Genomic DNA, 27,663 nt, shown 5'->3' on the forward strand with positions numbered 1-27,663 from the left:
GGGTGAAATAGGCAGTGCTTTCCTTTCTTTTTCGGCATCAGACCTGCCTAATTCTCACTTGAAACATAGTTTTTGTGTTTCATAGGTTAAATTACACATTCTGTTAACATATGACCCCAAAGTGATCTGCTCTTGCAATTTATCGTCTATGACATTTCAGATTTACACATGATCATATTTCACAAAGTTGTTTTCATGTAGTGAAATACTTTTTCAAAGTAACTTTAGTTAAGAAAACTAAACATTTTCTTCAGGGTAGCTTTAGTGTAGCTTAACTTCTTCCAGTGTGAAGTAATTGGTAGCTTGGTAAGCTATATTTTCAGAGTAGCTTCCCCAACACCGGATTTTAGAACGTGTAAATAGACATGTACATGCATAATGTAGCATATATTGTATTTATTTATCATGGACCACAGTTGTTTTGGAAACAACGTTTTACTCCAGTTGACTTTGATAGATCATGCATCTTGTCACACGTGTCTTTGAACATTCAACATTTAACACAAACAGAAAGACATTACAAGTGAATCTCCAAACCACGATGAGACACAAATATTTCACCAACAGTCTAAATTTCCCAACCATTTACACAACAGACCATATAAAGGAAATAACATTATCTTTAAGTAAAAAGTACTTCTCATATTGTGACTGTGTATAGCGAGGAGGTAATATAAAACAGAAAAAGATCAATTCCAGAGCTTTCGGGTCTTCCTTATTGTTGAAATATTCTTAGGCTTTAATGTATTTCTGTCAAACTGTTCATCTCTGTTGATAGTATACCTATGCACTTCTATACTTTGAAATGCAAATAGACTGCAGTCTATCAAACGCAACTTCCTTTTTCTGTTGTCAAGGGGAAACTGCTTGAAAGAAACGTCTAGCTTCTCACACGGCTTCAAGAAGGAGACAATAAAAGTGGACTCTTAACTTACAGGTGAAAAACATCTGTATGCTTGGTGGCTGTCAATCAAATTTAAAAACTGCATTTGTCAGAGTTCATCTCATTTTAAGGTAGGACATTTATTAACAGTCAGAACCAACAGAAAGAACAATGTGTTTTTAACTGAAGTGGGAGGTACAGACCAAGGGAAAACTGTTATAGTGTATGTCACGATTCTTAACCTCTGAACCATAAAACAGAAGTCAGCTCACTGATGTTGATTGTGACTTTTAGTAATACACGCTTGAAATAGTAACACATTACCAACTTCATAAGATCGTAAAGACCACAACTTTAGCCTTCATCAGTAAAACATCACAATATCATACTAACTGACCATGCTCTCCCCCATAGTGAGAATGATGTCCAACCATTCATATGGACCACACCTCTGTAAGACCAACATGTCGGAGGAGGTGAGGCTGTTCCAGAGGGTTGTGTACAGCCCCGTGTTTTTGCTGGGTCTGGCCCTGAACCTCTCTGCTCTGAGGGTGTTCTACCGTAAGAGAGCCAGCTTTACAGACACACACATCTACATGCTCAACCTGGCTGTGGCCGACTGTGCCCTCATCACCTTCCTGCCCTTCAGGATCTACCACACCTTCTTCAGCATTACCTCTCCTGGCCTCTGTGCTGTTCTGGTTCTCATTAACTTCACCAACATGTATGCTAGCATTTTCACTGTTACTGCTATCAGTGTTCAGAGATTCATCGCCATTCAGTTTCCCTTCCACTCCAGGAGAATGGGCTCCAAGAAGCAAGTGGCTGTTGTAGTGTGTGTGATGATATGGGTGACTATTGTGGTCCTGTGTGTGATATTCAGGGAGCACAATAGATCTGACCACAATCTGGCCTGCTTTGAGAGGGAATTCCATTTGTTTCCACTGGGCTACATTCTGTCTCTGGAGATACTGGGATATGTGGTTCCTCTTCTCACAATGCTGCTTTGTTCATGTCAGATGATCTGCACTCTGCTGGCCTACAAGGACATGCACTCATATAAGGACAACAGGAAAAGTATTAGAATAATATCAGCCAATTTGGTAGTCTTTTTCATCTGTTACACTCCTATCCATATGGCATTTTTCATGAAACTCTATGTTGCCTACAAAGTCCCCACTGACTGCCAACAGTATAATTTGATGCATAGTGTTTATCATGTCTCAGAATGGATTGCCACAACAAACTGCTGTTTAGATGCTATTGGATATTTCTTCTTGGTAAAGGAGTTCCGCAAGGAACTGATCCCAGGGAAGACAGTGCAAAGAGAGAATCGAGACTCTCCAGAGAGAATTGCTCTCTCTAGAACCAAATAGGAATTGAGAGGAATTATCAGCTACTGTATATTCTGTTTTGGCCTGGTGAATGCTGTCACTTGAAAAATCATTCAAAATCTGATGGTTATACAGATATATGAATTATATACATATTTTCCAGCTATGTAGGTGTCTGGTGTCGTCTTTTTTGAACAACTGAAGGGTAGTTTATGTTAAAAACTGTTCTGTTTTACTGGACTTAACTTTTGGCAGGCTATTGTCTCCCCCCTTGTATTCAGGATGGTCATCACACCCTGCTTTATGCTAAAATACATTCACATTTATATTGAACGATAGATATTTACATGGTTTATATTGAATAATCAATATTGACATTGTTTATATTGGATAATGGATATTGACATGGCTTCTAAAATCAGAAAAAAATTATAAAAATGATATACAGTCGAAGTCAGAAGTTTACATACACTTAGGTTGGAGTCATTAAAACTTGTTTTTCAACCAAACTATAGTTCTTGCAATTCGGTTAGGACATCTACTTTGTGCATGGGACAAGTCATTTTTCCAACAATTGTTTACAGACATATTATTTCACTTATAATTCCCTGTATCACAATTCCAGTGGGTCAGAAGTTTACATACACTAAGTTGACTGTGCCTTTAAACAGCTTGGAGAATTCCAGAAAATGATGTTGTGGCTTTAGAAGCTTCTGATAGACATAATTTGAGTCAATTAGAGGTGTACCTGTGAATGTATTTCAAGGCCTACCTTCAAACTCAGTTCATCTTTGCTTGACATCAGGAATGGTCCAAAATTCACCCAACTTATTGTGGGAAGCTTGTGGAGGGCTACCTGAAACGTTTTACCCAAGTTAAACCACTTAAAGGCAATGCTACCAAATACTCATTGAGTGTATGTAAACTTCTGACCCACTGGGAATGTGATGAAAGAAATAAAAGCTGAAATAAATGATTCTCTCTACTATTATTCTGACATTTCACATTCTTAAAATGAAGTGGTGATCCTAACTGACCTAAGACAGGAATGTCAGGAATTGTGAAAAACTGAGTTTAAATGTATTTGGCTAAGGTGTATGTAAACTTCCGACTTCAACTGTACACTCAACATTGAAATTGAGTCATGTACACTGAGTGAACAAAATGTTAATGTCACCTTCCTAATATTGAGTTGTACTGCCGAAAGCGCTCCACAGGGATGCTGGCCCATGTTAATTCCAATGCTTCCCACAGTTGTGTCAAGTTGGCTGGATGGACCATTTTTGATACACACAGGAAACTGTTGAGTGTGAAAAACCCAGTGAAAAACCCAGCAGCGTTGCAGTTCTTGACACAAACTGGTGCACCTGGCTAGGGCGTCACGAAATTTCGTCAGCCGGTGATTGTCAAGTAAATAACTGTCCGTCTCATGGTAATTGACCGTTAATTAACAAACATATTTAGCACCTCCTGGCTTCCACACATGACATTAGCCTACAAGCCACTGATGCAGACCTTTGGAACATTTACATTTTAAAAAGTCTAATAAATCTATGTAATACACCCTGCACATTCACAATAAATCCATGATTTATTTTAGAAAGGTCTAAGGAAACATGATATGAAGAAAATGTTGTCTATTTCTGAAGAACAGAAGAGCATACTCTGTGTCCTTATGTTAGGTCCTGATCTGGCTATGCCATATGGCTGAGGGCTACACTAGTTCATTAAGCAGACAAGATTTGTTTAGAATTCTGTGGCATTTAAAAAAAAAAATATATATATATATATATTATAGTATGAGGAACAAAATTGAACAAAGCTGAATAAAATAGAAAGGATATTTTCTCCAAATGATTTGAGGGAGTGTGCACATGCGGCTATTTTGTGTTGAGTGGTTAACAAAGAAATAGGTATTCCTATATGCTAAATTTTGATTTATTATTTTAACTTTAGTTGTTCTACGTTGGGCAAATGTTGGGCTATGTGTTTTGATTTGTAATACATTGTAAGGCTGCATGATGTGAATCTAATGATGATTTGAAACAGGTTGCTTGAAAGACATGAGCTCTGCTTTGTTTTTTTTGCGCAGGCTGTACACATATCAGTCTCTCACTCACAATTTGACAACCACTTGGTAATGCCTCGAATTTCCCGGCGGCATTTCCTTTGTGTGGCCAGGATGCACCCTAAAAAAATCCATGCCTTTTGCAGACAGTGGCCGTTGTTCCCATCTCCCTGAGTGCTGCATACTCCGAAGCACCTATCACTCACATGGCTCTCCATCAGGAGATCGGGTCTTTCTCACAGGCTACAAGTGAAGACACTTCAGGGATGCAACTCGGCACGTCCTTATCCAATTCCGAGGCGCATATTGAAGATATTAGAAGAACTGTCCACATTTACTTTTCGTCAGCCAACAAGATGAGTAGGCCTAACAAAAGCACTAGCCTATGTCAATCTACTATCCCTCATAGTACAAAAGTTGACCTATTCTATTCACCTATTCTATTCTGTGCGAGAAATAAATATTCCAACAAGTAGTCTGGGACAGTTGTGGGATGCAATAGATCCCAAATTAATACAACAACTAGCATCAAAGCAACAGATCAGAACATTTACTTGAAAATGTTAATGAACTATTTGGCTATTTCTTCACATTATAAGCGCAGCAATGCGCACACTGCAGTAGGCTATAAGCACAATGTAACGGTTGTCTTGGGAAGAAGGAGAGGACCAAAGCGCAGCGTGGTTAGTGTTCATCTTTTTAATAAGAAACTGAACACTTCAGAAATACAAAACAACAAAGTGACAACTGAAACAGTTCTCTGGTGCAGAAACACACAAAGACTGAAAATAACCACCCACAAAACACAAAGGAAAACCGGCTACCTAAATATGGTTCTCAATCAGGGACAACGATAGACTGCCTCTGATTGAGAACCATATCAGGCCAAAAACAGAAATAGAAAATATAGAAAAACTAACATAGACTGCCCACCCCAACTCACACCCTGACCTCACGCCCTGACCTAAATAAAGACAAAACAAAGGAATACAGGTCAGAACGTGACACACAAATGTTTCATTACTGGGAAAACACTATTAACAAAAGTGACCACAAATGAGATTATGCATGTAATGCTTTTATTCTAAAGGTGCATTTCTATGGTGAAAAGGATCTTCCCCAAACTTGAAACTCACCCACTGCTTGTATACCAGTTAGACTCTACACCCCTTGTAGAGCGAATTGATGTGCTTAATTTTAGTAATTTATTTGGCAATGTCCACACTTATATTGATTGTGTAATTCTATAGTCCTTTACTGGATGTGTTGTTGTCAAGCTTACTGTACATCTGTCCGGCCCTCTGTGCTTGATTGTCTGTGTTGGTGCCTGAAAGCAAACAGATAGAGCATTAAACAGAATGACATTTTCCTTCTCTCTCTCAGAGGTGCCTGATAAATATGTCAGATAGATGGGCCTCAAATTGCACACTGTGTCTTGTATCATGTTCATGATGTTAACACCATTCAGCCCTGTAATGAATGCAAAAAGACAAGGTGTGGCTGGAATCTGAATAAACAGAACAGGGCTGTGAAGCTGTGAATTAGCCTGCAGTGAGCTCAGCTGTGGGTCAACCTGACAGTGTCCGCTGGGCTGGCATTGGTCCAATCCATTAATGAATCAGATTCATCACATGAATGTGCCCCTGGCTCAGCTGATTGATTTTAAGATTTATGATAACGTGATGGCCAGCAAGGGCTGCGGTGGCGGAGGGAGGGAGGACTCCAGTTCCAGGACTCCAGGGCTCCAGCTCCACACTGCAGCACCAGGGGCTGAGGACCCATAAAGCAGCACCAGGGAATGGGTGGCTCTGACAGGCCTCACAGCCCCTTTACCTGTCAACAGATTTGCTACTGTCTTATACACTTCCCTGAGAAAGAGAGATGTGCTCATATCATTAATACTGACAAAGCTATTTGAGTTTATTTCTATTATTCATTCTGATGCTTTTCGATGGTAATCCTCAGAATTGTCAACAATGGTATTACTCATGTTGGCAAAGTGGAGGACCACACCGGACTGCCATGGCATATGTAGAGGTATGGTCCAGGCCTTATTTTATGGCTGTCAAAGGCCGTTGATGGACCAACACCACCATCTGCTGGACAGGGAGGGTATTTTCAGACAACGCCATAGCTACAAAGAGAAGTGTACTAATGTATTTGACACAAGTGATAGCAAAGTATTAATTTTTGTGTTTTATTTAACCTTAATTTAACTAGGCAAGTCAGTTAAGAACTCATTCTTATTTACAAACCCTAACCTGGACGACGCTGGGCCAATTGTGCGTCGTCCTAAGGCCAGTTGTGATACAGCCTGGAATCTAACCAGTGTCTGTAGTGACGCCTCTAGCACTAATATGCATTGCCTTAGTCCGCTGGTCCACTCGGGAGTTTAGAGAATGCCAAGAGTGTGCAAAGCTGTAATCAAGGCAAAGGATGGCTACTTTGAAGACTCTGAAATCTGAAATATATTTTTGATTTGTTTAACACTTTTTGGTTACTACATGATTCCATATGTGTTATTTCATAGTTTTGATGTCTTCACTATTATTCTACAATGTAGAAAATAGTTTTTTTTTTAAACAAAAAAAAACCTTGAATGAGTTGGAGTGTCCAAACTTTTGACGGGAACTGTATATATACATATATCCTTGAGGAGGAGAATAAATAGTCAAAATAACTGGGAAAAAAAAGAAGATACAAGAAGATAGTTAATGTCTGAGTGGTTTATTAGAATAAGAAAGTTGACAGAGAGCAAAGTCTCCATGCTAAGTGACAGGCAGAGCTGAGGACAATGTTGAAATGGTGTTCAACTGCTGAAGGGTGTGTGTGTGTGTGTGCGTGTGCGTGTGTGTGTGTGTGTGTGTGTGTGTGCGTGTGTGTGTGTGTGTGTGTGTGTGTGTGTGTGTGTGTTTGTGTGTTTGCGTGTGTGTGTGTGTGCAGTTGTTTGAGGGTGCATGCATGTGTTTGTGTGATGGACAGATTTGCAGACACAAGCACACACACTTGCATGTACTGTATATATTCACACGTTGCTACTTCTGTACACACAGAGGCTGTGTCATGCAGCTACTGCACTTAAATTACATTTAAGCATTGAGATTATGTACACACAGGGACACACTGTGTCATTTAATGACAGTGTCCCTGGTCACAGGCAGGGACAGACAGCCTCTGGTGAGAGCCACAGGACTGCAGGAGTCTGTCACTGTAGCAGGAGACTCGACTCTGGAGGAGTGGAAAAGTGGGAAAGTTCTCTTTGTTGTGATTCCAGTCTGTATCACCTCCTCCTCTCCTCCTCTCCTCCTCTTCTCCTCCCAGACACAACTCAGACACAGCACAGGCATCAGAGTGGGAGAAAATACTGAGATGCTGTTCACAGTACAGAATCTTCATCATGATCAACTTCATCATCATCATCATCATCATCATCAAACTCACACACCAAAGAGGAAATAGAAAATCCAATACAACAAATCCCAAAAACTCAAACCAAATATTACCACAGAAACAGACAAAAAAAAACATGACAAGAATGATCAGTGCAGACTAAATAGAATGCTCTCTACAACTTTACAAAAATGCTAACATTTTTTTGTGCTTATCTTTCGATGATAAATATGTCTGCTGCCCGTGTTTATTCCTCAGCAGATTGGGTTACATGTCTTCTTATTTGGTTTGAGTCTTTCTAGAGTATCCCATCCTGGCATTGGCAGTTTCTGGCTGGGGGGCATTAGCTAAATCACTGGGTTACTCAGGAAAACAAGCCATCAACAAACAATGGCATGGTCTCAGGGACACACACAGTCCATGATATTTATACACACAGATCAGGTCATGTGGGTTGGGGGTGGGTGGTGGGGGAGAGGAACACTCTGTGAGCTACATATCATGTCCAGCAGAAAGTAATGGCTGCCAAAGAAAGCAATTTACTGCATCAGCGGATTTGCAAATGTAGATAAAGGGTTAAAACATTTAAAAACTGATTTCAAAAGAACAAAGATTTTTGAGGGCTTCACAGTAAATTACCCAGATTTCTCATTCTGGTGTTGACACATTTAAAACTACCTCTGTTTGATTGTAGCTGCTAATACAACATATAGAGAGGGAAAGGCTGATTGTGTGTTTGTCTGTCTGTGTGCAAGCCTGAAGGGTTGTATTATGGGGAACCACAGATTCCTTAACTGTTTAGTCATGGTGGACTAAGATAATCATGTGTGGCTCTTCCAACGAGCAAATCCATGGGTCTGAGCCACAAGTTTGGCCTCCCTCCTCCCTGGCCTGGGGATAACAGCAGATCGTAATTCAATTGCATCCTGAATTTGATTAGGGCGCAGTGTGTGTGTCTGAGTGTGTGTATGTTTATGTGTGTGTAACTGTGTGATTGTGTGTGTATCGGGGGATAGCTGCAGAGGAGAGTGGGTGCACGTCACCCTCTTGATGTGTCTGTGCTAATCTTCTCAGGGGCTCATCACACCATTAGGGGCTGGGATGTACTTTGCCTAATCAAGCATGCTTAGTGAAACAGTGTAAGAGCTGGAGCACGCCTGGCTGGGCAGGCAGAGTAGGCCTCATTCACTCACTGCACTGAGGGGACACCACTGGCTGGGAGAAAAAGAGGAGACGAGAGGGGGCACCAGGGGTCCACTATTGCTTCAAGGCCCCATGCTCTCAACCAACACTCCTCTCAGGGCTATAATGGAGATAGGAGGATGACGACGACAACGTGGAGGAGTGGTTTTGTCTACTACAGTATGGAATGTACTATTTCAATATACTCCCCAATCCACCCGACTACTTTAGTCATTCATGGCAACACTCACTACTAATGCACTTCAAGTACACAAAAACCAACACACTCACATGAAGGCACACATGCATACACACTCATTCAGTTGTTGCTTTGTCTCCCTGGACTCAGCCATGAGTGGGCATTTTTACCCAGCTAGATCATGTGTTTACACTCCAGGAATCTCTTTTAGTATTCTACCTCAGTGGTTTAGCCCTTTACATTAAGACAAACAAATCCACCGTCGAACCTGGCTCCTCTCCTCAGCCCACCACACAGCTGGCTTTCTATACAAGGCCAGGCCTCCCCTCTATCTGCTCCCCCTGTTTCAGAGCAGCTCTGAATGTAGCCATAGCTTTGTATTTAAGCCCTGCTAAGATTTATGTTCGTGCTCTCTGGCTCTGTTGTGTGTTTCTCTAACACCACTCTCTGCCAGTCCTACCCAGATCAGCCCAGCCTCTGCTCCTCCCATGTCCCTCCAGCTCCATCTCTCTCCAGCTCTCCTCCTCCCAGCCCACAGACCCACTAATGAAGCCAGTCTATGCGCTTCCATGCGTGTTGCCGACCAGCGCTCAGGGTGAGGGTGCAGTTAACACTGATTTGTGAATGTTGGGGGATTGCGGCAGAAATCACTCAGATAATGGCTACCGGGTCAGAGAACTAGGGGGAGAACAAGGAGATGATGGACAACTTCCGCTGTAGCCTGAAATAGAGCAGCATCCACAAACACAAGTCATGATACAGATGAAAAAACCCGAGCCACCGGATCTACAGACAGGGGAGTGAGCAGAGAGGCAGACAAAAGGAGAACATCAAACAGAGAGCGAGAGAGCGGAGGGAGACAATCCACGCCCATATAGTTCTACTTTGCTTTGTTGAGCCAATGTCCCTTGTGTATAGATGCTGAAAGGCAGGGATATAGAAGTGATAGCAGTCTGAATGATGCAAGTCTCCCAGTCCCAGCCCTATCGGCCCATCCCTGGCCTACCACCCTGACTGGTCCCAGCCCCAGTCCCAAACGGTGCCAGTGTCTGTGAGAGGGCCGGAGGGATGGGCAGGGGGGCGCTGCTGTCCTCATTGATATTCCGCTGGGCTGGGGCACTGGGTTTGCCCCTCCGGCCCTGACTCGTAACGGCTATTTGTTGCAGCCATCTCCTCCTGCTCCGGGGCACAAAGAGGCTCAGTGTCAGGGAGAGGAGCCTGAATGGAGCTCCCCAGTGGCAGGGCCCTGGGCCCGCTAACCCCCACAGCCAGGCTCACATTCCCCTACATGGGCTATGTACTCTTCTCTCCTGTCCGCTGGCCTGCCGGGTAGCCCAGGCCTCAGGTCAGGTCACATAGATCCAGGGAGAGACAGACAGAGAAGGAGGAAGGGAGTGGGAGGGACAAGGTTGTCTTATACCACTGTGCCCTCTGACTGTCTTTCGCTGTTCCCTCCACTTCTCCTAGGAAACACAGAGATATTAAGGTACCATCCTCTGTTATCGCCTCCCTGCTGGTTTTTGTCCCCTCCACCTTGACATGTTCAAGTCCAGTGCTGTTGTTGCTAGATCTGGGCTGCAGACTGGGGGAGGAAACCGTTACAAGGCCTGATTAGAAACACATAATAGAGCATTAGAAACACACTAGCAATGTGTGCTTTTTCCATGATTGTTAACACAACGGGATGGATCGTTGACATCATTATCAAGCTTATTCCAATAAGAAGATCCAGTGTGTTGTATGCCCACATTAAGACAGGAACCCTTTCCCATACTGCATGATCCAGTGCCCCTGGCATTGCTAATATCTATCAAACACAAGCTGACTGATAGAGCTGACTGATAGAGCTGACTGATTGAGGTGGCCAGAAAAAACAAACAAGGAAAAGCACATGGTTGTCTGCTGGATGCTGGCACAAAAGCAAAGCAGAAATAAAAATGTCACACCCAAAGAATGACTTGTAGAGCACAAGATAGTAGAATGAGACCTTTCACAACTGGAACTGAACTAAATTATCAGTGAAGCGGTTCTCATTTCTTTTTGTTTTTTCTTTTTCACAAAATGTCCCTTCCCTTGCACCCCTTCCTAGTCCTTGAGGTTGGTTTTATGGTGTCCAGTCCATGCTCTGTGGGTTAAACCACATAAGGAGCAGAGGGGTGCACCTCTCAGGGTGATAGCAGAGCTGCAGCCATGAGGAGAATAGCCTCCTCTCTTTAACTCTCTCTCTCTCTTTCTCTCTCTAAACTGCTGGCTTCTGGAGACCCAGTCTCTTCAGTCAGTTAGTCAGTCAGGCTTCACGCCGGGGATGTCAGAACATTGAATGACAGTGAGAGAGGACAGACAGGACAGGATTCGGGAAGGGAGAGTGAGTCTGAGGGGTATTCCAGTTGCTGAGGGGAAATGGGTTTCAGAGAGGGGGGTTCATTGCGCTCTTCTCCTCACTGGCCACTAGGGGTAGGCTCGCCCACGCTCTTTCCCATTAGGTGACTGAAGTCGGCAAGGCCGTGGTGGTTGGCCCGGATCAGGCCCGGGCGCTGGGAGGGGTAGGGCGCTCCGTTATTACTGTTATAGTTGAGTCCCTCGTGAGTCCAGCGGGGAGGCTCCCCAAAGTCCATCTGGGTGCTGGGGGCTGAGACCACCCTCCTGCGGTCTGGGGAGTCCTGTGGTGTGGCTGGGTAGTTGTATTCACCTGCAGAGTTCCTCAGGGTGGTCCTGGGTTGTCCCCCATGTGGCTCCCGGTTGCTGGCGAGGACCAGGTAACGTGTTCGCTCTGTGTTGGGGGGCCCCACATCCCCTGGGCCCTCGTGCCTGCCACCTCTCTCCTGCAGGAACTTGGAGCTCAGGTAGATGACGGAGTTGGCTGGGCAGGGCATGCCCACTGAGGTGAGGAAGGTCTGGCTCTGTTCCCAGTCTACATCTCTCATGCTGGGCGGAGGCCTTTTCTGCTGCAGGGGGGTCTGTTCTGGAGTAGGTAGGCCTGGATCCATCTCTCCTTTAGGCCAGCCGTTGGGCATTACGAACGGGTTGTCTGCCTGAGAATGTGACCGGGGTCTCTCGCTGCCACTGGTACGTGTCACACTCATCACTGAGCCGCTCCGGCCCTGACCCAGCATGTTCTGCTCCTTGTCCCCTTTACGGCTCCTGTTGGCTCCTGCCCCTCGTGTGCGGTGGCGATGACTCATGATCCAGCAGACAGCCAAGCCCGACAGCACCGCCCCCGTGGCGAAAGCTGAGACTGCAGACACAACCAGCAGGTTGACTGACACCAGACCATCTGGCTCGTCAATGAAAGACTCCTGCAGGAGACCTACAGACAAAGAGAAAGACAGACAGATGAACAGAGACACAGAAAATGCTGTCAATAAGTCAGTGGATACAGTGGATATGTGAAAGAGGGTTCAGACACTTCTGGGAACAATGATGTTGAAGAAAAAAATACATTATACAACAACAATACATTTCTGCATTTAGCCTTCATCAGGGTTCTAAAGTCAGTAGACAGAGCACAGTTAACATCCTCTCAGCTCTGGCCTTAGTAAAGTAGGAGATTACAGCTTGAGAAAGTGGCCTATTTCCCTGTGCCTCAGTGGGTGGGGAGGAATGCTCTTCTGCGAAGATATGCTATTGGTGTAACGGCTAATTGTGTTCATTACCTAAAGTGGATGGTGATTTTAATGGCTGTAATAACTGTCTTCCTGATTGAGAATATCTCCCAAACCCGAAGCGTTGCGGAACATTTACTTTGCAGCCGAAGATGCCTGTACATTCCGGAATTAAAGGGATAGTCCGGGACTCTGGGAAGTGGATAAAGGCTTCATTGAACTATCCCTTTTAAATCGAACTATCCCTTTAAAAGTGAGTAATTGCTTTAAGTTGCATACTGTATTAACACATGAACTTCAAAGTTATTTTCTTCTAACGGCATGAGAAATGATTTTTTTAAAATACAATCACATCTGAAAGAGGACTACGAAAATATGCTTATTTTCCCTGCAAAGAACTTGAGAGAAGCTCCTCTGGAGATCGGAATATATGAATTACTAAAGCAGTGGAAAAACAGCAGAGCACAAAGCTGCTGCCATGGATCAATTAAGAAAATGTCAGGAGAAAACTTGTTCTTTGCAAAGCAAGCACCAGGGACAATACCAACAGAAAACAAAGAGCTTACTCCCAGCCAGAGGAGGAAATGAGGAAAAAAACTATGAAAGAGTCAGCGAGAGAAAGACAGAGAGGGAGAGGGAGACAGAGTGAGAGAGATAGAGAGAGAGAGAGAGAAAGAGAGAAAGATAGAAAGAGAGAGCGAGAAAGAGAGGGAGAGAGAGAAAAGAGAGAGGAAGAGCGAGAGAGAGGGATAGAGAGAGAGGAGAGAGGGATGAAGAAAGAGAAAAGAGGCCTTCGGCAAACTACTGCAATATAGGCCCCAGACAAACAGTAAATGTTTCTTAAAATACTAGAACAGCAAGGGATGGTGATGGGTGTGTCAGGGAGATAAGATAAGGCCCATAGATGGATGTCATTAATGGATGTTGGGAGCCACTAATTCACCCCGCAAAGAAAGCAGAGAAAGAACATGCCAGAATGCAGAGAGCAGAGGTCTGCTTTAAACAAACATACCTTTATCATCTGACAAATTTATTGTAATGGAGACAAATGGCAATAATTAGGAGCAGGTAGGAGAAACTAGCTAGTAGCTAATTAGTGGGTTTTGGGGCTTGGCGAGACAGAGTATTATTCTCCATGCGTTGACTGACACGAGGCAGGGAATGGGGACGGCCTACATTAAAAACCATAACAATAGAAGGTGCGAAGTGAAAGACCACAGTGAAACAGATTTAGTGCTAATCAAGTTGCCATCTTGGTCAATCTAGGTCCTTTTATGCTCTAATTAGTGTTTGATCATTTATTTAATAGACCTTGGAAATACATGGCGGATTGCTGGGTACCATAGTTACAGTGAGTGAAATATGTGTGTCTATTGCATCCTCAACTATAGAGTAGATATCCACAAAGTACCTGTATGGGTTTTTGGTTTCATATTCATTTGACAGATTTTCCCTTTTCTTTCTTTCCCTTTTACTTCCCTCTATCTGTCACATAGAGAGCTCATCGTTCTGCTGGCTAAGCATAGTCCTTCCCATTGTGCTTGTGTTTTCTGCTAAACACTCATTTATCTCTCTCTCTCTCTCTCTCTCTCTCTCTCTCTCTCTCTCTAAACATATCCCTGATCCATCATCACCCGGCCAGCCTAAAAATGTCCCTGATTCATACACTATTTATTTTCTCTTTTCGGACCAATATTCAACTTGGATTCACTGACAGTATCTATTACATTATTCTGGAAAGTACTGTGCTCCTAAATGATGATGTTCAGTGGCAGCCAGGCAGCAGCGAGAGACAGTGGAAAAAATGACGTTGTCAGGATATGGCACTGTTGTCATATGTATTTACTGTGGCCTCTGTTTTATTCCTAAACCAATGAGGTAATGAATTGGTTCATGGGTTTGGTAATTCCTAAAAACCACAAGCCTTGATGGCTCTCTAACAACTTTGAACCATAATTTCATCCACATGTGGAAATGTTCATACTTCACTTACACTGAGGAGGAGTTCCCATTCCCTTTCCCCTTTCACATTTCTCCCTGAAAATGCACGGCCGGGGTTCACTATGGAACGTCAGATTCAATTCTGTACGGTGCAATAACAAGCTGTCGTCTCGGTGTGGGGAGAGGTTGTGATGAGCGTCTGTGTTCCCACACCTCAACTGGAGAATACGGCGAGGAGGGTTGCCCTTTCCTGGTAATGATACTGAACCACCATTGAAATGCATCCTCCCTATCTGGAGCAGCATCATTCTCCTCCCATTCAGACCCAATGTGTCTCCTTTTTTTCTCCTCACAGAGAGACGATGCACATCGCACTCTGAAAGGCCTAGGCCATTAGTGATTGTCGCCTTTGGAGCCACTCTGCTTTGTGTCAATGGCTGGGGGAGACAAAGCAGCTGGAGCTGGGAGGGGTGAAGGGGGAGGAGAGGGGAGGGGGACAGGTCTCTCTCTCTGTCCCACCGGGCTGACAGCAACCCTCTCCTCGCCGACTCACTTATTAAACCTTAATGGAAGCCGCCCTGACTGTCAGCCTGACGAACACTGAGCACGTCTTGGGCTTGCAGCTCCAATTACAAGAGAACAACACTGAGGCAGGAGCAGCCTAGTTAGTGGAGGAGATGGGGAGGAATGGGCCAGGCGGAGGGATATGGCGCTATGAAGGCAGACTAGGGGTAGTCACCAAGCTACGGAGCTCACACCTTTCACAGTCTTTCATTTCTATGTTGCGGTTAATCTTCCCCATCTCTCTCTCCATTCGTCTGCAGCCACCATCTTCTGTTCCCTCGCTTCCCTGATCTTCTCCTCCTCTCTCCTCTATTCCAGTGGTATGTCCTTTAATCTTCTTCTCTCTCGCTCCATCTCCAGGGATATCCCTCTGATTCCTTCCCTCCATTCCTCCATACTCCATCTCAACCCTGCCTCGCGCCCTCCTGCCCTCTCCCCCATGGACCCTGGCTCAGAGTAGCCCAGCCTAATGAAAAGCCACAGTGGCCCTGGCTCTTGGTTAAGATTCCCTTCATTAAAACACTGGCAGCGTATGGATTTGCTCTGCCCATGCTTGCAAATTGGCTGGCCTTTTAGTGGTGGGGTTATTGATTTTCAAACCCAACATGGTGTCAGTGAGGCCGGGTATGCGGTGACTGGAAACATGCAGTTATTAACTGTGATGCTGCCTGCTGCAGTGTAGGGGGATAGAAACTACTGTACCAGCGAGTGGGTTGGCTCACACATGAAACACATCCTACTTTCAAACTACAGCACAAAAGCAGCAACACACTCCCGATGGACATGCATATGACACAAACATATCTGAGGTTGAGTGGGACTGACATTATCGGTGTTATAGAATGATCTGAGGGACTTTGATCTAGGAACCTACTGTTTCTCTGCATGGCAATGTATTTGTATGTACCCTGTGCATGCACGTGTCAGTGCATGTGTGTACTGTATATATGAGATTGTGTGTGTATGTGTGTAATAGATGAGAATAAGGGACTGCACTCATGGTTCAGTGATTTAGCTCATTATCCTCTCTCTCTTTATCTTGCTACCATTCTTTCTCTCTCTGTTAAAAGACAGACTGCAGGCTCTATCTTGCTACTTTCTCTCTTTGTCTCTATTTTTCTTTCTCTGTCTTTCTCTCACTCCCTCTTACTCTGTTGGAAGTCTGCAGGCTCTTTCTGGGTCGCTCTCTCTCCCTCTCTCTCCTGCTGTAATCTGGGTCCCTCTCCTCCACTGCTCTTCAGTCAGACAAATTGGAGTTTCAGAGTCTGAGCCTTGCTACACCATAAACACTGTGTTTACTCATAGGGCTGGTGGTCATGGCATTTATAGTTCCTCTGACCACATTACCAAGGTAGCGTAGTGACTGAGTGAGATTCCTGGAGGTTGTGTAGAACCTTATAAGGTCTGGTCAGAGGTGCCTTTACTGATCAATATGGTATCAATATATCAAAAAAACATTTATGAACCCCAGCATGTGTTTTCAATTAAAATTCCATAGCATTTCCACAAAAATCTGCTATTGGAATCAGGCTTCCACATTTCTCTTAGACATATTAAAGTTTTACTTAAGGTAGCTAATTCTGTTCTAATTGCATCCACTCAGTAGTCCACTGTGCTGCTACAATGCCCGCTCTGCTGCTTGGGGTAAATGATAGAGTACAGTTGATTTATTAAAAAAATTTTTTTTTGACTATTTGACCTTTATTTAAGTAGGCAAGTCAGTTAAGAACAAATTCTTATTTTCAATGACAGCCTAGGAACAGTGGGTTAACTGCCTGTTCAGGGGCAGAATTACAGATTTGTACATTGTCAGCTCTGGGATTTGAACTACTGGTTACTAGTCCAACGCTCTAACCACTGGGCTACCCTGCCACCCCAATAAGGGTGTGTTAAATTCATATCCATTGCAGGAAGTTAGCTCCCTCCCATGTTGTGGACAATTTGTTGAGCGGGAAACCATCAGTCAGTTAAGTGGTTTGTTTGTGTTATACAAAGCATGATGTCTTATTTTAATACATTCTAACCTTGCTTTTCATATCATGCCAGCCTTTTGCAACAACTTAACAAGGTGGATGCTGTTAGCACTTTCAGCTGCATTCAATGTAAATAAAACAGCTGGGCTGTGGATTGTTTTTCAGAGAAGTATGTCTCGGAGGGATGCCGTTTCCAATAACTGGCTGGCGTTGGGTAGTAATTTATATCCTCAATTTAGGTGTAAAGGAAAAGGACACCGTATAAACTATTAATAAATATTCAGGAGATACGTCACAGGCAATAAATTATAAACCTGGGCCGTGTTATTAGTCTAACGATCCACCGGGAGTTTCAATCTCTCATTCCCCAATCACGTACCTCTCAATTTCAACTTAATCGTTCTCACATGATAAAGACATACATCTAGTGTGCCATGGCTATATGCACCATGATATATGACTGCAGGAGAAGACATACTACTATTTGTTGAGGTTAACACCTCAGTGTTGAAGTGTTGGATTTGTTCCCATCACACATTGCTGAAGGTTTAGTAGGTTGCTGAAGGTTTCCCTCCTCTCCTTAATGGGTCCTGGTTCTAAAAATGGGTCCTGGCTCTAAAAATGCCTCCTGTACACAATGAGGCCAATCCTCAGAAAGATGAGGCATCAGACACCCAGTTTGCATCCTGACGGGCCTACCCCAGGTGGTGAGGGAAGGCAACAATACCTCCACCATGCTGATCCTCAAAACGGGGGTCCCCCAGGGGTATGTGCTCAGCCCCTTCCTGTACTTCCTGTTCATCCATGACTGAGTGGCCACGCATGACTCCAAATCAATCATCAAGTTGTAGAGGTGCAGATGATTGATTTGGAGTCACCTCAGGTGGCTGAAGAAATTTGTCATGGCCCCTAAGACCCTCTATTACCAGGCCATCAACCTGTTTAACAGCCATCACTAGCAGTCTACCAGGTGATGCACTCACTCACTCATACAAAACACGCACACACAAGCTAGCACACACACCTCATACTCACGAACAATGTTCCCTCTAATATTTTTCAGGCACTGAGCAAATTTCAAGTCTGCTGAGCGCAAATTTGAACATTGTGAAAATGCTGTGCAACTTCCAGCGTGCGTTTACCGTGAACACTGAGGCTGTACCCACTTTAAGTTACAGTTTTAATAGTGGCCATGAAGGCTACTGTGGCTATTTGATCATAATGTAGGCCTACCAGAGTTGCCTACCATCAAAAACAATGGAGCTAATGTATCCCATTACATTTTAACATGGAAATAGCTGTTATTTCAATTCAATCTACAGTAGCAGCCAATGTGTGGTGTTCAATGTAGGCCAACATTCATAAGGGACAGCAGGTAGCCTAGTGGTTAGAGCATTGGGCCAGCAACTGAAAGATTGCTAGCTCGAATCCCCGAGCAGACATGGTAAAAATCTGTCATTCTACCCCTGAACAAGGCAGTTAGCCCACTGTTTCTATGCTGTCATTGTAAATAAGAATTTGTTCTTAACTGACTTGCCTAATTAAACATTAAAACATGCAAGGCTTCACATTAACCTGTTTATCCACTTGTCCTTCAGACAAGGAGGTGACTGAAAATGCAAGAAACCCCTTTACAAAACAAAATGCATTATTATTCCTATTCCATTATTTCTTCAAAATAAAACACTGCCCCTCAATTTGTTTTTTTACCTGACTGGCTTTTCAAAGAAATGTACCCATTTTGTGCTCTTGTAGGAAGCAATCACTCCCCTATTGCTAACTACACATGATCTATAACTCTGCTAATAACTCACTAACTAGCAAATGAAATTAACAAAATGTGCACACGTGGCTACATGCAGCTCTCGCTCTGATCTCAAAAAAGGCGCATCTACTCATAAAATGGCACAGATCCATACAGTATGTGGCAATGGTCTATTTGCATGTAGGCCAACTGCAGCTCTGATTGGTTATGCCGTACTGTCTGTGTAGAGTACAGGTGCTGGTCAATGCAATAGAATCCTACTCCGATGCGTTCTGCCTACAACAAAATCTCTTGCCTAGTTAGTTTTGCATACTAAGTCTTGCGTAGTTCGCTTTGTTTCTGTATGTTGCATTGGAAGTGGCTAGTATTGCGTTGATTCGATTACAATTCCCACAGTAAAGGGAAACGTTAATAGTGTTAACTAACAGGGTAAACTCTAGAAAGTTGAGTGAAGTTCAATCTTGTGCTTCTCTGTGGGTTGATACTGTATTTCTTCTGTGGGGCAGTCGCACATACACTTACACACACACACACACACTCACAGCCAACGCTGCTATCCCATGTTATAGAGACATGGAACCACTGGTCAATTCTTGTTTCACACTGTGTTTTTAAATACTGTATCCCCGACATAGCTTATTCTAATATTTCTTCTACTGTACATTGTATTTTAGTTGCACCGTTTATACACATCGGATATTTATTTATATACTGGATTCTTGACATAGCTCACTCTATATTCTATATTCTATGTACATTCTTGACATTTGACTGCATTCTTAGGAGGAAGCAACATAAGCATTTCGCTACACCGCTATAACTCCTGCTAAACACGACCAATAAACTTTGATTTGATTTTTTACCTGCGAACAGAGTGCTGAATTAGGGACAGTGCTAATCCCAAGGGTCTCAAAAGGATGTCACGCTGTGGGGGTTAAGAATGAGGCATTATGGGGCTCTGGGACCCAACTAACTGCGGGTAAGAACACTATTTCTCAGCCATGCAGCATAAAGATGTCGGATGTTAACTTGATCACTCTTTTGCCATAGAGAGTTTTCCTGCTGCATCAGGAAATTCAAATGAGTCTCACGAGTCCCTGAAAACGAGCAGTTCTCTTTCTCTCCATGTGGGGGCAGTCGAGCCATTGGGATCAGGGCTTGCGTTCAAAATCATTTTCTCTCAATGTGTAATTACATGAGTCTGACATGCAAAAACTTGGTATATTTGGAAAGACGACATCTGGAGGATTATGAGGAAATGATCAGAAGATGGATAAGAGTTACATAGTTCAGAATACACAAGATCAAGCACACACAAAATAACCGTTTAAAATGTTTAATTGACAAGTTATAAGTGAATTATTGATGACTAGAGCTGGAAACATATCAGATGGCTTCCACAACATGTGAACAATATCAGAAAAAAATGGGATTGTTAGACATGGGCAGATGTTTTAGTAAGTGGTGTCAGGTCTGGTCACAGAACATTTCCAAGTGTGCTTAAACCTCTCCAAAGTGGCATATGTCTGTGAATGAGATAATACCAGGACTATTACATATTTGCAATCCCTAAATGCCATTTGTTCAGTATAAAAACACAATTTCTACCATATCAACCTCACTCAAACATTGTGGTATTATAGGGTATCCAGGATACATTCAAGTGTCCTTTGAACCTCTCCAAAGTGTCCGAATGTGGTAATTGCACAGTTTTTACACACTGGATGTGCCTAAAAGTTACACTTTACTATAGAAACGAAATTGCTACAATACAAACCTCTCTCAAACATTGTGGTGGTGTTGGGGCATATAGAGGGGATATGGATACCTACAGCGCGTAAGCAGGCAACATCATATTTTTGATGCACAAAGATATAGTCACTCGGTGGAAATTTGATGTTGCAATTAAGTCATACATCCCTGCCAACCTAAAGATGAATTTGATACCCCCCATGTAGCTAGAGCTCAAACACAGAACATATCAAAGCTTACCTTGAATGTTTGCTGATCAATAATAGTAGGTCACAGGCAGACAAATAAGATATCTTCATGATCTGTGGAGTCCTGGCTTTTGGTGTGTATCAACGGATTCTGTGTTTATTTTGTTTATGCTTCACAACACTGACCGGAATGTAGATAGCGGCCATCTTGAAATGAGGTCATCGGCTCGGCCAGCCCTTATGAATGTGTTTGCTCATATATGGTAGTAAGTCATACAAAAGATTTGAAGGTACCGATCAATAGCCAATATACTCAGCTTTCCACAGACACCCTGCTTTTGCAGATAGGGGCTACTGTTCTCATACCAGACTGATTTTTAAATATTTTAAAAAATCAAATAGGGTCCCCAAATATAGGGGCTTTACCTTTAATGAACATAACATTAATAGGAAAAAAATCAAATAAATAACAAATAGGCTACACCAACATTAGTTTCCATTCATACAGTAGATTTGACGTGGTAAACAATGAAATACTTTAATACTATCGTAAATCACCCGTAGTCTGTTTGAAAAAGTTGTTCCGATTCCAATACCAACTAGAGGGTGAATGTACAGTACCAGTCAAAAGTTTGGACACACCTACTCATTCATGGTTTTTCTTTATTTGGACCATTTTCTAAATTGTAGAATAATAGTGAAGACATCAAAACTATGAAGTAACCCAAAAAGTGTGGAATGTCTTTCCTTCTTAATGCGTTTGAGCCAATCAGTTGTGTTGTGAGAAGGTAGGTGTGGTATACAGAAGATAACCAATCAGTTGTGTTGTGAGAAGGTAGGTGTGGTATACAGAAGATAACCAATCAGTTGTGTTGTGAGAAGGTAGGTGTGGTATACAGAAGATAACCAATCAGTTGTGTTGTGAGAAGGTAGGTGTGGTATACAGAAGATAACCAATCAGTTGTGTTGTGAGAAGGTAGGTGTGGTATACAGAAGATAACCAGAAGATAACCAATCAGTTGTGTTGTGAGAAGGTAGGTGTGGTATACAGAAGATAACCAATCAGTTGTGTTGTGAGAAGGTAGGTGTGGTATACAGAAGATAACCAATCAGTTGTGTTGTGAGAAGGTAGGTGTGGTATACAGAAGATAACCAATCAGTTGTGTTGTGAGAAGGTAGGTGTGGTATAACCAACAGAAGATAGCCAATCAGTTGTGTTGTGAGAAGGTAGGTGTGGTATACAGAAGATAACCAATCAGTTGTGTTGTGAGAAGGTAGGTGTGGTATACAGAAGATAGTTGTGTTGTGCCAATCAGTTGTGTTGTGAGAAGGTAGGTGTGGTATACAGAAGATAACCAATCAGTTGTGTTGTGAGAAGGTAGGTGTGGTATACAGAAGATAACCAATCAGTTGTGTTGTGAGAAGGTAGGTGTGGTACAGAAGATAACCAATCAGAAGATAACCAATCAGTTGTGTTACAGAAGATGAGAAGGTAGGTGTGGTATACAGAAGATAACCAATCAGTTGTGTTGTGACAAGGTAGGTGTGGTATACAGAAGATAACCAATCAGTTGTGTTGTGACAAGGTAGGTGTGGTATACAGAAGATAACCAATCAGTTGTGTTGTGACAAGGTAGGTGTGGTATACAGAAGATAACCAATCAGTTGTGTTGTGACAAGGTAGGTGTGGTATACAGAAGATAGCCCTATTTCTTAAAGACAAAGTCCATATGGCAAGAACAGCTCCAATAAGCAAAGAGAAACGACAGTCCATCATTCCTTTAAGACATGAAGGTCAGTCAATCTGGAACATTTCAAGAACTTTTAAAGTTTCTTCAAGTACAGTTGCGAAAACCATCAAGCACTATGCAGTGGTGTAAAGTACTTAAGTAAAAATACTTTAAAGTACTACTTAAGTAGTTTTTGGGGATATCTGTACTTTACTATTTCTATTTTTGAAAACTTTTACTTTTACTCCACTACATTCCTAAAGAAAATAATGTACTTTTTACATTTTCCCTGACACCCAAAAGTACTTGTTACATTTTGAATGCTTAGCAGGACAGGAAAATTGTCTAACTCACGCACTTAACCTCCCTGGTTATCCCTACTGCCTTTGATCTGACAGACTCACTCAACACAAATGCTTGGTTTGTAAATTACGTCTGACTGTTGAAGTGTGCCCCTGGCTTTCCCTAAAAACATTTTTTTAATTGTGCCGTCTGGGTTGCTTAATATAAGGAATTTGAAATGATTTATACTTTCACTTTTGGTACTTAAGTATATTTAAAACCAAATACTTTTAGACTTTTACTCAAGTAGTATTTTACTGGGTGACTTTCACTTGAGTAATTTTCTTTTACTCAAGTATGACAATTGGGTACTTTTCCACCACTGGCGCAATGATGAAACTGGCTCGCATGAGGACTGCCACAGGAAAGGAAGACCCAGAGTTACCTCTGCTGCAGAGCATTAAAGTTACCAGCTTCAGAAATTGCAGCCCAAATAAATGCTTTTTCAGAATTCAATTAACAGACACATCTCAAAGTCAACTGTTCAGAGGGGATTGCGTGAATCAGGCCTTTATGGTCAAATTGCTGCAAAAAAAACACTACTAAAGGACACCAATAATAAGAAGAAACTTGCTTGGGCAAAGAAATATGTGCAATGGACATTAGACCAGTGGAAATCTGTCCTTAGGTCTGATGAGTCCAAATTTGAGATTTTTGGTTCCAACCTCGGTGTCTTTGTGAGACGCAGAGTAGATGAACGGATGATCTCCACATGTGTGGTTCCCACCCTGAAGCATGGAGGAGGTGTGATGGTGCTTTGCTTGTGACACAGTCAGTGATTTATTTAGAATTCAAGGCACACTCAAGGCAGCATGGCTACCACAGCATTCTGCAACATTACGCTATCCCATCTGGTTTGCGCTTAGTGGGACTGTCATTTGTTTTTCAACAGGACAATGACCCAACATACCTCCAGGCTGTGTAAGGGCTATTTGACCAAGAAGGAGAGTGATGGAGTGCTGCATCAGATGACCTGGCCGCCACAATCACCAAACCTCAACCCAATTGAGATGGTTTGGGATGAGTTGGACCGCAGAGTGAAGGAAAAGCACCCAACAAGTGCTCAGCATATGTGGGAACTCCTTCAAGACTGTTGGGAAAGAATTCCAGGTGAAGCTGGGAATGCCAAGAGTGTGAAAAGTTGTCATCAAGGCAAAGGGTGGCTACTTTGAAGAATCTAAAATCTAAAATATATTTTGATTTGTTTAACACTTCTTTAGTTACTAAATTATTCCATATATGTTATTTCATAGTTTTGAGGTCTTAACTATTATTCTACAATGTAGAAAATAGTAAAAAATAAAGAAAATCCTTGAATGAGTAGGTGTGTCCAACGTTTTGATTGGTTCTGTATCTTGAAAGACTTTGGTTGCAAGCAGGACTAAGGTAACACTGACATCTTTTAGTGAGCGGTAATGGTGACCAATAATGGTTGCAATTGAGATCAGCTGTGCTGGTGAATTTAGCGTGTATTGATGGTTTAACGAGACATTAGCTTGTGATAATCTTAGTGCCATTGATGGTTGCAATAGGCCGTTGTTATTTTGGTTTATTTTCCATTAGGTGACATTCTGTAGGCTAACCGTTAGCCTCTCCATTGTTACATAATGAAAGGTGTGAACTAATAATAGGCTGCTGTGTTTCCCTGGCTGAGTTCATGAGCTGACTTGGGCCATCAGTTGATTGACAGATGTAGGCCTACTGTAGAACGATACATCTTCCTCCAGTGTGGATGCTCATCCACGTTTTATAGTTAGGCAGTAGCCTATGTATAATTTATCAATATTGTTCTGGTCTTTGGTGTGGATTGAAAGCCTGTATTGTGTGGCTTTTAATATTTCATTTCAGAAAGCTGTCAAGTTGTTTATGCACTTGAGTCTATCCAAAGACAATTTTGGTGAGCTGAGACACTTTATTTCAATCATTTTAAGAAGTAAAATGAATAGTCTGATCATTTACACATCAAAGAAAACACAGTTAACTTTTGGACCTAATGTAGGCTCAGGCTGGTCACTACAGTATAATCACCCAGCATGGGTGTGAAATCATGAGGCTTGGAGCCTGGAGCGCGCTACATAGACCACTGCACTACGGTAGTTCACAATGCTCTAGCAAGCACTAAGAATACTATGAATACTGATGATATACAGGTGCGTCGTTTTTTTTTAATGATTTTGTTTTAAGCTTTCCCGAAACTTTAACCACTCGGAATTAATGCCTAAACTGTTAACATTTGAATTATTTCTGTTTTAACTCTGTATCCTTGCGGAATTAACCCTGTAACCACACAGAATGAATGCATCAAAAATAGACCTTAATCTATGAGTCAAAGGGCAGTAGGCCGGATTCAAACCCATGTTGACTCTGGCATATGTGTGCCAGGTCAGTGGCTGTAACCACTGGAACACACAGGCATTGTGGAAAACCAATAATTGACTCTGCCTATTGCTTGCCTTCAACATACAATAAAACAATCGATCTAAAACAATTGCTTTTCCCTAACGTAAAATACATGTACCCCCTACAAATATGTCCATTTATTATAATCCCCATTAGAATTCACACGAGACGCGCTGTAGCCTGCATGTACCCTACATAAGGTACAAAGGAGGTATGGTGGGCGTTGGATATACAAACACCGCTTCCAGCTGCCCCCTGGCGGCAATTATAGATATTTTTTCAGCTATTCAAATCTTCACGCTGCAGGATTATTTTCCTCCTGCACAAAAGGGATCAAATTAAAATCTGACATCTGTAGAACGCAATTATCCATCACCAGATCAGCACTCTGCAGTTCGACAGGAATGTGTATAGTTGTGGTCTTTATTTCCTGTTGACATGCAGCAGCCCAATGGTGGTGTGGCCTCTCACGACCGCTGCTTGTGCTCTCTGATACCAGCTGACGGATACGAGCTGCTAGCCTATCAGTTTTCACCCTGCTATCTGGTCTCTCTCTGCTCTCCCTGCTCTCTCTCTCCTGCAGGTGGCTGACACACGACTCCCCATCTCTCCTGCCTCTCTCTCCTCACCACACTCCTCACAGGAGAGACCCAAGTGAAAGAGAAGAAGCACTCCAGGAGTTCTCACATCTCTCCAGATATTCAGGATTGATGCTGCACTCTTTGAAACGAACTGCACCCACCCCCTTCCCACCACCCGCTCATCCTCTGCAGAGGAACGTAGGCTCTCACATTTCACAAACCCGCACCTCTTGTGTAGCGAGGGGCGTCAGTCAGAGCTGCAGTTCAAGCATCTCAGATCTTTGCTCCATGGTTGAGATGTGTGTGAGTGGAATGGTAGGCTGGCGTCTGCTGTGTGTGGGTCGCTTCACCCTCCCTCTCGTTGTGTGAGGAGCGGAGCGAAGACAGCCAAGCAGGGATGACTTCAGCGTAGTCAAGGTCACCAAGCCCTCCCATAGCAGACAGTGTCTCAGCCGGGTTCAGCGTCAGGGAACCCATTTTTCATCTGGAGGTTTAAATGCTGTACTTACTATTCCCATAATGTAAATATAAAGCACTAATCTTTATCCCAATGTAAATATATAGCACTAGTCTTTACGGTCTCCTTTCAGGCCTCAAAGAGGAACACTCCCTAACCCACACCAAGCCGCACCAATTAGAATGACCCGATGTCGTAAATTTGCCAACTAATTTTCTCTCCCTCCCGCTTCCACTCCCCCGGAGTCCTTGCTCTGCAGTTGTCACCCGCTAACATCACGCAACTGCTTCGGTTCGCTCATGCTCTCGCTACATTGATGTGCTGTGGACCTCAATTAAACTGATTGCAACCCGCTGTTCTTCAAGTCAAAACACTGGCTTACTTCGGAAAATATTTTCACAGTGCCATAATTGCTTCCATCTGTAACTGCTCAGCTCGCTGGTGAAGGCATGTCATTATGCCTGAGTGCTTTCACGGCGGCGGGGAAGGAGTGAGTGGCGAGAGAGTGACGAAGGAGCGTAAGAGTTGACTATTGTCTTTTGTCTTTGTTCACACCAGTAGTGGTACATGGGTAAAATCACTGGGGAAGCCAAGCCAAAAAAAAATCCCTATTACAACCTGTGTGTTGTGATAATTGTGTTGTTTGATCTATAACCTGTTAGTTCATATGCATTGAAACCGTGATACATAGGCCTAAAGGCCAAGACAGTAAGAAGACACAGTGGCAGAATAAATTCAACCACACATTTGTTTCATTAAAAACCTGGAGAGGAACCTCTGTCCGGTGAAGTCCACAAAGCATATAGCATGTAACAAACAGTTACATCCTCTACAACAGGGTCAAGCAAGTTCATGTTTCCAACATTTTCGGACCACTAAACAACTATTCATTTAGAACCACATAGAGTTACCGCAAGTCGCAAAGAAAACAGAAGATGCCTCCACTATTCCAGCACCATTTCAACATCATCAAATAATCTATGCTTAGTCTAATACAGTAAGTCAAAGATACCAAAAACAATTTAGTCCAATAAACATAAGCTAAATATGATGCTGCTGTCCATGGATCTGATTTCTGTGTGTGCCTGTGCGCATGCCTGTGTGTTTGTGCAAGTAGAAAAATGTTGACTCCCCCGACTTGTAGAGAAACGCCAGTGCCATCCTTCTCTCTTTCATGTTGACGAAACTGTCTATCACTCTGTCATACAGTACACAATTTTATTTGTTGTTGTCCTGCTACCTGGCTGAAATGCTTTCTCGCTAGCCTAACTTAATTTGATGGGCAACGTTAGCTAGTTAATATTAGCCTTTT

General features: G+C 42.9%; 2 protein-coding genes across 4 annotated transcripts in view; one reads left to right on the plus strand and one right to left on the minus strand.

Annotated features, from left to right (window-relative positions):
- The first annotated feature begins 709 nt into the window (after positions 1-709).
- On the plus strand, positions 710-2,664 carry LOC112251802 (G-protein coupled receptor 35). Of its 2 annotated transcripts, none has more exons than XM_024422743.2 (2): positions 710-937; positions 1,298-2,664. In XM_024422743.2, exon 2 carries the CDS (start codon positions 1,303-1,305, stop codon positions 2,257-2,259), a length of 957 nt encoding a protein of 318 aa, XP_024278511.1. In that variant the 5' UTR covers positions 710-937; positions 1,298-1,302; the 3' UTR covers positions 2,260-2,664. The 2 variants fall into 2 exon arrangements, with proteins under 2 accessions (XP_024278511.1, XP_024278510.1); XM_024422742.2 differs by having other exon boundaries at positions 711-1,014.
- A 4,572-nt stretch (positions 2,665-7,236) lies between these two features.
- sema6bb (sema domain, transmembrane domain (TM), and cytoplasmic domain, (semaphorin) 6Bb) overlaps positions 7,237-27,663 on the minus strand; it is a 130,393-nt gene continuing 109,966 nt past the window's right edge. For both annotated transcript variants that reach the window (XM_024421454.2, XM_024421453.2), the window contains exon 17: positions 7,237-12,363. In XM_024421454.2, coding sequence (XP_024277222.1) covers positions 11,495-12,363 — 869 coding nt within the window. In that variant the 3' untranslated portion in view covers positions 7,237-11,494. The remainder of the gene's footprint in view (positions 12,364-27,663) is intronic.

Source organism: Oncorhynchus tshawytscha, linkage group LG05 (genome assembly GCF_018296145.1).
Source record: "Oncorhynchus tshawytscha isolate Ot180627B linkage group LG05, Otsh_v2.0, whole genome shotgun sequence".
Lineage (NCBI taxonomy): Eukaryota > Metazoa > Chordata > Actinopteri > Salmoniformes > Salmonidae > Oncorhynchus > Oncorhynchus tshawytscha.